The sequence below is a fragment of the Stegastes partitus genome, unplaced genomic scaffold (genome assembly GCF_000690725.1).
Source record: "Stegastes partitus isolate 25-593 unplaced genomic scaffold, Stegastes_partitus-1.0.2 Scaffold24, whole genome shotgun sequence".
NCBI classification, from domain to species: Eukaryota; Metazoa; Chordata; class Actinopteri; family Pomacentridae; genus Stegastes; species Stegastes partitus.
Window position 1 is genome coordinate 874,878 of NW_007577755.1, and position 11,568 is coordinate 886,445.

An 11,568-nucleotide genomic window follows, 5' to 3' on the forward strand; every position below is an offset into this window, starting at 1 on the left:
TTTGTTAAATGTCTCCCCTCCGTTCCCTATCCTGCGGGGAATATCAAAGAAAATGCCTCTATGGCATTTCCCCATGTGTCTCACCAAAAGATAGCCATTTGTATTCAAAGGCTGCGTGGCGTTTATACCCTGCATGCATTAAGGTGCTTTAGCTCTCAGCAAGGGAAAGGTTGTCACATTACTGTGCAAATGATATGCAGTTATTGAAGGAGCACTTTGAAATAGCAGAGTAAACTGAATCAAAGTTAAGCTCAGCAAAAATAAAAACTAAACCTTTTGTTAAAGGAGAGGAGGTGTCAGCGAGCGATACTGTGAGCAGTGAAAATCAGAAAAAGTTAAGCTGCAATTACCATCGTAAAAGCTGAGAACTTACGTGGGTCAGATTTGGAGAAAGTGTCGCGGTCCAACAGATCTCTGCGAGAGAAGAAAACAGTTGCAAATCAAAATCTCATTAGAGTCCAGCATGTGTTTAGTCCAATAAATTTCAGCGTGATGGCTGCGAAGATGCATCTTATTTTGCAAACGTATGTAAATGCACCCTGTCATTTGCACTTTAATCACCAAATGCCACATGCAGAAAGCGAGCAGATAATTGTGTGGTAATTCAAAACCACATCTAACTTCACGTCAACTATACTGCCCTTGAGATTTCATTTTCCGAGTGAGCACTGCAATAAGCACATTAAAGCTCAGTGAAAGGACACAGAGGACACAAAGGTGCCACTGAAAACATGGGTACTACTTACAAAAGCTGTTTGCCACTACAGGGCATCTGTAGAGTTTATACCTCTGCCAAGGGTGTGCAATACTTTAAAAAAAAAAAAGAAAAGAAAAAAACAAGTCCATTGTGAGTGTAGCATTGATTTTTTTTAAAAAAAAACACCCAACAGACTGCAATCGTAGCATGTGTAAGATTTCTTTCATTCATGTTGGTGTAGAGCACAAAGCAGCAGAACTGTCCATCTCAAAATGAAGCCTTCCTGACAACAACAGAAAAATCCACATGTCTAAATCAAACAAAAAGACGAGCTAACAGGACTGAAAACAGGATTGAAATCACCGACTAACCTCTTTTGCGCAGCTCAGCAATCAACAGAAACAGATGGACGGTTCGTAAGTGACAAACAGAGCGCTGCGACCGACTGTGATTTAATTACTTAAGATCTTATTCACGAGGTTTCTATATGCTGTTTTGGCTGAGAGATGGACAACATTTCAACAAATGTCAGGAAAAGTGCCAGGCTGTGCAGCAGTACATTTTTCCTATTACTGAAGAAGCAATGGTGATACAATACAGCGATAAAATACAATACAATGAACTGATACACTCAGAAATTACGACTCGTATTACTATAATTTGATCCAATAGGCCCAATACAAATTTCAAAGAGCCGTATCAATGCATTATTTCTGTGCTTATTGTGTGGAGAGTCACTCAGCTCAACCAGAAAAAAAAAACGGAAATTGAGCTGCAACTGAATCCAACTCTCTTAGCACGTCCATGACAACACAGAAGAAAATGTGACAATTAACAAGTAATCAGCTCAGCAGTGCTACAGAGTCAATGTGAGGAGTGTAGCTCTTTGTTGGCCTCAATAAACACAAACACAGACTTCATAGTTCAAAGTAACGCGCTATCAATATATTGAAGAGGTCCATCACTGTGCGTCCATGGGCTAAATCTGATTTAGAATCCATAAAAGCCACTGAAGCTCAAAGAATGCTCTGTGCGTTCATGATGTTAGATTCCCTCTGATACAGTATTTTCACATCTCTGTGTCCATGTAGGTCATAATCAGTCACAGCAGATCCCATTCAGTCTCAATAAAAGCAAGGGCTTCTCCTGGATATCAGATAAAAAGGTCTCTCCAGCTCCTTAACACTGATCATCATCTTATTGGAGCAGCCAGACACTCTGGCTTATTGGCTTATTCAAGATAAGAGACACAATCAGTGTTAATATTGTTGGCCTTATCTTTATTTTTAGTGCTTTTTGAGGGGGGAAACAGAGGGAAAATCCTTCTCGAATCTCTTTCAGATTTCCCACTGCCTCCTGTGCAAGATCTTATAAAGCAGACGTTACCTTTAAAACATGAGGCAGAGCCATCATCAATCATTTCACTCAACATTCCCGATGAAAGACGGTTTCTCGATGGTTTCCACCACCTCATTAGCATATGAGTTTAATGCGGGAGCCCATAAATGTGTCTTGTTTCTGGTGCCTGATTGTGAGCAGTGCCAATAAATAACTTGAACGCGGTTCAGAATAATCCACATCTCTTTGGGGGGACAGCAGGATTTCAATGAATATAGATGAGAGTTCAGGACTGAATCCAAGCAACAGGACATCACTCACACATGTACATGTAGTTGTGCATTCCTGGACACGATATCTTCTGTCACAGGGATACGTAGGGAGATGACAGATGCAGCTTTGTTGGGTATTAGCCTTGGGCTGACCTGACAACAGTTGGAAAATTGTCAGTGTAATTATCATTGGAGATAACAAAGCCATCCATGACTAACTGCCTCTTTGTATCCACCTGTTACTGTCTGGCATCCATTACCCTCCGACAATTAGCCTGTCCATCACCTCATCCTGTCTCTCAGTGCAGCACTGTGTGTCACTGGAAGAAAAAAAAAAAGTGGGAAAACACCCTGTTTGCACTGGTTTAAGTTGCTCAGCCTCGATTTGTTCCTCGCAGAACGATATTTTTTTATTCAGAGAAGAAATGATTAGTATACAGAATTAAACACCAATACAAATTAATCCACCGTCTTACTGCGCACATGGTAAGAGTACACACACCAGTGCCGCAGGAAGGGTATTAGCATCGCAGATAATCCGTCTGCTTTCGCTGAAGTAACACTGCCTGTTTCAGAAGTTAACTCCTTCCCTCTGCGAATCTCAGTGGGATAAGAGAAGATCATTATCCCGAAAGCTGATGTAGAAAAAAGTTGGATGATGAAGATGAAGTTCATTGAAAGTAGGACAAAAGTAATTAGACACAGCTACTTTTCATTCACACCACATTTCATGTACCAACCTCATTTCAGGCTACAGCACTTTGGTGATCACTATGGTGGTACGGTTACAGTCTATGACCAGCTTTTTTCATTTAAAATACGTGAATGAAAATGGAAAACATAATTTTTTTTTTCTATTCCTCCAGATTTCACCACTTTCATTAAAACTCTTGAGTGCAACAATCCCCTCGTTTCAACTGAGCATTTAATATTTTATTGCGAGCAAAAGACGAGTTCATTATTAGATGTAGAACAAACAACAAAAGAAACTTGCACAACATCTTTAAAGTGTCTCTCTAGGCTTTCATTACACCACTAAAAACTCATCTTTGTGCATCATTGCATAGTTTCTTTCATCCAAATAATCTCTTTGTGAATTCAAATGACTCACACTGTAAAAATAAATGAATATATAAATAAATAAATCCTAATTTTAAGGAAAATAACAGAAAACACTCTGTTTCTCATAAAACGACAGACATTATCTCTAAATTACCAACAATTACACCTAATGTTATGGCACGAATGCCAACTTACACGCATCTCTCTTTTATTTACAAAAAATGTACTCTACTATTATACGGTATTATAAAATAAAATAAAATATTATAAAATTATCTGTAATTAAACATGTAGCTCTCTCTATATATATGTAGAGATTTAACATTCCAAGTCTGTAATCCTCGATACATATTTAAAAATCCAAAACAATGCACTGACTTTCTTTAGTCAATATAGGTATTGAAATAAAACTCTTTTTTTCAACTTATTTTCGTAAACTTTTTCATTTGAATAAATTAAAGAAGGTATTTTGGAACCAGTCGTGGTGTGTATGTTTTCAAAATCCAACCGTTATTTAGCAATTTTGCGCAAGTATTAGCACTTTTTTAAGGCTCTTTGATCATCATAGTCTAGGCCAAATCTGTAAAATAACAATACTTGTCCACATTTTTGCTCATGTATTGTTGTTCCGCTTGAATTGAATCAAGATGTTTCACTTTAATGAAATGAAATGAAATGAAATGAAAAATACTTTATTTATCCCAGAAGGAAAATTCAATAATTTTAATTTTAACTATACAGTCTTTGTCCAGTGATTTACTTCTATTTTTACAGTACACATGTAACTTTACACTGTTGCTCTACAATGTGCAGATCTATAAAGTCCCTGCCTCTCGCTGCACTCACTGCAGCTCCAGCACACCAGCTCACTCTGAAACACTGTAAAACTACTGTATGTTAACAATAGAAAGTCGTTTGGAGTCGTTTGTTTATTGTGAAGAAGAAGAATGATACAGAAGGTCCCACCCTGGTAGTTGACAGGATTAGTTCCTTATGTTTGACATGTTTGAAACCCTAGAAGTCTGACTCTGGGTATTTGAAACTGAAATTTCAAGGTGGAAATACTTAAATGTGGCCTTGACTGCTTATTTGGCTCATGATGTGTCTTGTAGTTTAAAAAAAGACATGCTAAATCCAAAAAATAAATGAAAGTCACTGAGGAGCTCTTTAGTAGCTTTTTTTCTCGGACAAAGTAAATTTTGTTTATTCAGCAGTGAGTTCATCTCCTAGTTACTGGCTATTCAAGTAACAGATATTTTAAGACAGTGACAGGAAATCCTGCAAATGCTGTAGTTAATTAACCAAATCTATAAACTTTCTCCGGCTGTATAAATGTGTCAAAGAAAAGAATTTAGTTCAACTAATACATTAATAAATGTTTTTACCATAGGCCGAGTGTGAGGAAGGTTTGACCTCTAAAGCATGTCTGGCTGCTGAACTCCAATTTAAAAGAATATATTAGGAACACAGCCTCCGTCTCGGTCAGATCCCTGGAGGTATTTTAGCAGCTCCGTGGTCCATGTGGCTGATTATTAAACTGAGAAATGTAAGAATTAATTGCCGAACCCACAGCGCCGTATTGTCGGCAGTCCCTTAATTTTCCTGTACTTTCTTAGAATTGTCGAAATAATAATTGGCACCTTGGAGAACTGGCATCTAATTCATTGGAAAGTGGTTTTAAATAGTCTCAAAGTGTGGCTGGCCGATGAGCTGCAGCCTCATTGGGTCTTAAAAAGACATGACAAATGCAAGCTTGAAAGTCAAGTCTCTGGCTGCGTCGGAGGAAGCAAAGTCTATATATTACATTAGAGACAATGGAGATGGCTGGGAGGAGAAAGTGAAGGATGGTTTGCATTTTCAAGCTTGCTATGTGGCTTCACTTTGTCGTCTGCCCCGTGGCCCTCTCTGCTTTGACTGAGGACAGACATTGACTTTCCCCTCACGCATCACGGGGTCAGTAGGTGTGCTTTTTGTCTAATACACCCTTAAGCAGCTCTTAGGGGTCAAAGGGTTGGAGAATGAAACAGGGGAGGTATATGCTGCTACAGAGGTTAGCCGACCCTTTACAAATAAGAGGACTTCCATTATTTAAACTGAAATATTCTATTTTCCTTAATGGACTCTTTGTATCTCAAAAAGTATACTATACAGGGAAGAAGCCCCTCCTCTGGAATCTAAACTAAATACATTAAAACAACACCTGATATAATCTGACGTGCGGCTGTGTTTCATTATTGGAAATAATCTCTACCTGCATTGCATAACTTAACGCCCAGATGGTGACAGAGTGATGTTGCTTTTGTCTGGATCTCAGAAAACTCCCCTCTATTACATTCAAGGCACAGTCTGGCCCCTTTATTAGTGACAGACCCATCTGCTGACTTTCACTGTGATGGCACCAGGTGTCTTCTCCTCCTCCATCTGTTTAATTATTCAGTTTCAACCTGGGATCTCTCCAGGTCGACGATACCTGCAGCAGAGCGCTCCCTGGGCAGCCATCTCACGGGCAGCGACAGAATCATAAACCTGCTCTGCTGCTGCTATAATAAAGGGGAGCGCACGTACGCCGCGACTCCCTGTTTCGGTCGGGCTTTTGGTGTGTAACTAATGTCCGGCCTGGGAATAATATTGCTGCTAATTGCACGCTGTGACAGTTCGGAGTTTGTGCAGAAATGCCCACGCTGATACTATATGGCTGTTGTAACCCTTGCCGAGCCCTTTGCACATATTACTGCTGTGAATTCAATTTCCCTTCATCTCTCTCATCCGTCCGAGAAAGCTGCCAATATATTTTGCAGGCAAATCCCACCTGCTGTACAGTCTGGCAGCATAAAGCAACTATACACTAGGAATCCAATCGGGCATATTTATAAGCTCAGACATATCGTGACTTTGAAATGATTGCAAGTGATCATTAAAGAGAAAGAAAGAAAAGGAACCCTGAGTGGATTCAGTCAAGTGCGGAGAGAGCAGGACTGACCTCAGCAGTGATCATGATAAGAAAGCACACAAAGAAATTTTCTCACTAATTGATGTTAGTGAAGGATGAGATCGCTGCGAGTGCAACCATATAGTGTAAAAATAGTGAAATGGAGCGGTCTAATTGGGGCTGGACTCATATTGAGCCTCAAACGGTGAAAGCGACGCCCAGCAGGCAGGTGGTGGTAAATGAGCCTGAACTGACGAACGCTAACTAGGACTGCAAGTATTCAGAAGTAAGAGCACCTTATAACGCACACCTACTCGCTCAAACGCACACTAATTGACTGGGCTGGATTGTACGCCCCATGTAGTTTCTCAGCGCAAAGCATGAAAATCACACTCAATTCCTCCTTTATTTCATTCCACGGGATAAAGGAAGCAGTAGGTCCTGAACCTTGTCTCTCAAACGTTCCTATACAACAAAACTGCATTCTCAATTATGTTTTAAAACATAAAATCAAAAGCTTAGACTGATGAAGGAAAGGCTTCTAGTTTGAAGCAGGCAAAAAGTCAGCGTGCCTGGGATTTCTGTCTCATAGAACCATTTTTCAGTTTGTTTTCAGTCATTTTTTAGGTGCTGGCACCAAAACCACCAGAAAATAGCACAGTTTAGGATAAAATACACCTTTTAACAACAAGGGTGATGAGTCTTACTTCGTTTAGTATACGATTGGTTGGCAGAAAACTAGCAAATGGCAAAGTTTAGTTGTACAGAAACGCGATTTAGAACAGGGTCCCAAGGAGCGCACTGAACAAATATGTTTATTTAAAAGTTGACCTTTCTGTGAGTCAGCTGAAACAACAGCTGCATCAGTCTCATCGCTCAGCACTTGTTGCTGTTTTTGCGACACCATTTTTCATAAATGCAGCCAGCTTTGTCTAAAGGAAGATAATAGCTCCATTCTTAATCTCACCCATACCTTTCTCACTACCTATTAAGCTCTGATTGGTCGTGTGTTTCTCCACCTGCGGAAGAAAAGAAAAAAAAACACAATTTGAACTCCTGAATGGCCCATAACTGGGGTTTCAAGGTGTTCAAGGCTTTGTGAACAGTAATTTTTCTGAAAGCTTTATATTCACAAGCCATGATGCAGGACGATACCTTTGAAGGATTTCTTTCTTTGTCACTTTGTGTAGCCCTTTTCTACTTCCTGCCATGATGCTGAAATAAAAACTATACTACACCTATTTTTAGAATATTTCTTTGACAACCAACAATCTGGGTTGTTACTGCTTGAAGCACTTAAGGAATGTATTTGAACTTTCCATGACAAAAACACAACCTTGCATTTTCTATTTGAAAGCATCTAACACAAATATATATAAAAAAATGATTTGAGAGAAACCTGAACTTAGACTGAGAGCTGCTACAGAAGCATTTCACCATTTGGTAGCTTGTGGTTCAGTTTATTTAGTAAAATACACATATTATGAGTAATGATCTATTTCCTTACAGTAAAAAAATGTATTTGCACTGAAACCTTGTGTTTACACTGCAGCTTTGTCGCACACACAAATCCCACCCACACGGGCAGAAATGTCCCTGCTGGCTATCCTGTATAACATGTCCACTCCGTTCTAATGTATCTAACAGAAAAACTCAGAAAGGCCTTCAGAGACAACAATAACCTGACGATGAGTAGCCTGTTTAGCCCTTCAGCTAAGACTGTCAGCAAGTGAAAGAACTTCAACGTATGCGGCAAAGTGCGGTGAAATCTTCACTCAGCAACCTGTCACACTTTGTACAAATCTGCCACCGGCTTTCCCATTCCCCAGACAGGCTGCGACGTTAGGTCAAATATCCCCCGACACACCAATCTACTAACATACTCTGCTGACCCTTAAGTTTTTTTCTGAAAATAGCGACAAAAGCTGCTTGATATCTCGGAGCCAAGAGGGACCGCTTTGATCTCTTACTGCTACACCCCGCTCTTGACTTTTCCTGTCGTTCCAATCAACACTTTCACGAGACACAGACGACATGCGGAGTTTTATAAACCTCTGGCACGGCACCGCAACTGTGCTTGCATGGAATCCCCCTTCTGCCGTCGTACATCCCAAATGAGAATATATTAATAACACTGACACCACCACAAGCCTTGTGTCTGGGATCCAAACTCATTTTCACTGTGTCAGGGGTTCATGCATAATTATCTGCTTCGATGGCCTGTGAGACTCGCCTGCTGCAAATTTAACATCCCCAAAAACTGGAGGGGGGGAAAAAAATTAAAATATGCCTCCCTGGTGTCTCTCAGCTTTGATCCCCTAAAAGAACAGATGCAACACGTCATTCACAAACACAAACTGTAAGGTAAGGGCTGCAAGCTCGCCCCCGGGTCAGTCTTAACCCAGAACGCGATATGAAAAGAATAACGCAGTCGAACACTGCAAAGTGAAATTTGTCTCATACTCAGAGAGATCCTTTATTAATATTTTATGCTCTTGCACAATGCAAACTAGTTCAGTTCAAACTTGCTGCCTGCCAGGGTAAAAACAAAAGGATGTTTTAACCAGAAAAACCAGGTCACAGGATTCGACTGAATGGGTAACCAAGACTGAATGAGAAACAGCTATTAATACAGCAGCAGCAGCAGCAGAAGAGTTACAAGCCATAACAACGCATTCAAATAAACAATAAGTTGGCAACACAGCTTGAATCCCGATTGCTTTGCTCGAGCAATTGTTTTTGACAGATCGAGCAGCAACGCCGCACATCCTAATCGTCCTGATGATTTCATTAGGCCTCCTCCCTCTGCTGCAATGATTGCCGCAGGAAGAGATCCGATCAAGAACCATGCCGCAAGTTTTCAGGTTGACCCCGGGGAGCAGCAATCAGTGGCCTTGTGCACCGGCGAACCCTCTCCTGCAGGGCGTTTGTCACAGGATGCGGGCAGCCACGTGACCCCCTTGTGTGTTTCACCAGGTAATGAATCCCTCGGGAGCAGAGTGGCCTGGTTGAGTTAGATCCCCCCCTCCAAGCGATGGAATGCATTGATTGGATGCAATGCTACTCTAACCCAATCTATCACCACAAATGAACGGTTACAGGGAGCTCCAGAGCAGAGACCAGGAGGAGAGATAGGGGCTGATAAAGTTTGATGTTCAAGCTGTCAGGTGGGAAACAGTGGATGTGAAGGTGGCTCTGTCAGCCAATTCCACTTTTTTTAACAGCATACCTACGACATGCTGAAGAGGAGCAATAAATTTCTAAGCGATGCACTCCATTGTTGAATGGAATAAAAAATTCCAGCTACGTCCTTGTGCTTGGTTGTTTTTGTTGGACTGAAGCGTTTATCACGAACTCGCAATGATACAATGTCTCCCGGCTTTTTTTTTTTTTATCGAATAATCCTGTTATTTTCCTTCACTCTCCTCTGGATGGTAACTATCTATAAAATGAGATGTGGAAAAAGTAATCTTTCAGGAGCGAGATCTTTCCTCCCGTTCGTTCTGTTCCGATAAGAGTTGTAAACCTTTGTCAGGGTTGTCAAGCTTATCAGCGCGTCTCCCCTCCCTCGTTCTGGTCGCAGAGGCGCATAACGATAAACAGTACATTTACAAATCATTACCAACATTCTCGCACATGGATTTGTCCTGTGGCAAACCAAAGAGAAAGTGAAGGAAAGAAATGCCTTCCTTAAACGAAGCTCTGTGTGTCGAGCCTTTAGGGGCTCTGTGGTTTTTGTCTGTGTGCACATTTTTTCCCAGCATTCATAAGTAAAAGTGTGTTTCGCAGTGGAACCACAGAGCTAAAGCCCCAGTTTCCCTAAAGTCATTGTACATGGGAACTCTGAGACGGTCTGGTAAGCTGAGATATAGAAAAGGGCAAATTCTACAATCCTACAGTATTCACATTTACTACTTTGCTCATAATTAAAGCATGATGTGGCCAACCACATGGACAACTTCTGAAACATTCATCTGAGCTGCTTAAATATTAATTAATGAATATATTAATTACTGCCACATTAGAGGTGGGGTCAGAAAAAGCACAGGGACTGGACCAAACCCACTGAACTGGTGTTCAATAAGGCAGATGTAAGAAAAGAGGCCACTTGAGTTTGAAGAGCCATCTTATCGCCGAGCTGGAGTGTCGCCTTCGCAGCCAAGAAGCAGATGCTCCGAGTCTCAGCTCACTGGCTGACCTGTGAGCAAAACCAATCAGAGGCATGGGCAGGGAACAATGTGCTATCACTGTGATATGCACTTGTTTTGATAAGCGCCTGTCTGCTTCAGTCCCTCCAGTTTGTCAGGGGGCTTGCTGCAATATTGGCAGAGGGTTATGAGAATGCCTGTAGGGCTGCGCGGCACAGTTCAATTCCATGTGCGCTGCAATCTCAGAGCTTTCAGGCTTACTAAATCAATTACACAGAGTTGTGGAGCCTGCGCCTCTCCCCCACATAACGCCCATTGTTTCAGTTTGCTGCTGTTGCATGGACCAAATACGCAACTCCTGATAAGTGGAAGGAATAGCCACATGCACGACCGTGTGTTTCACATGTGCTCAACTTCTGAGCTGTCCGGTTCATGATCTCTGAAGGAGTCATCTGAGGTCAGACTGCAGCAAATCTCCACGAGGCACAAAGAAGAACAGTCATTGCATCTAAAGCAGGCAATGTTTCAAGGTCCAGTGAAAGCAGGGAGGATTTTTTTTCAGTTTTGTCTTTTTCTTTTTTATCTAACTGTGTCCAGGAGCAAGTCTTTGTTTGGAGAGAAATTAATGACAGACAAGGGAGCTGCAGATCGACAGAGCCTGAGGGCATCGAGACAGATCTCAGCTTAAAGTATGAAGGTTCTGAGGGGAGGGAAAAAAACACAGTAGTGCGTACCAAGAGGGAAACAACACAAGTCCAGCTGCTGCTCATAATAAATGCCCCACTATGGCTATAACACACAAACATGCAGCTCCATATGCCAGCTTTGCAAGCAGTCTTACAGTTTTACCAGAGTTTTACACACAGTTAACTACATTTTTGGTGACGTAAACCCACTCCTTATTTCTGCACCACCTCATAAAGGTTAACTGAAATGTTTGGAAATGTGATTAATCAATTTACATTCAAAATGGGTCGTACAATCAGCAGCTCTGTTGAGTTTGTTAAACAACAATTTTCACAACCCCCACTTTTTTTTTTTTTTTTGTAAAATTTATTTTTTTGGCCTTTGTGCCTTTATTTAAAAACCCCCTGGAACATCCCCTTGAAATAGGCCTTGGTG

At 41.1% G+C, this 11,568-nt stretch overlaps 1 protein-coding gene across 1 annotated transcript in view; it reads right to left on the bottom strand.

Annotated features, from left to right (window-relative positions):
* Positions 1–11,568, bottom strand: part of cpne5a (copine Va) — a 78,298-nt gene that overhangs the window by 65,454 nt on the left and 1,276 nt on the right. The window contains exon 2 of the mRNA XM_008296415.1: positions 374–414. Coding sequence (XP_008294637.1) covers positions 374–414 — 41 coding nt within the window. The remainder of the gene's footprint in view (positions 1–373; positions 415–11,568) is intronic.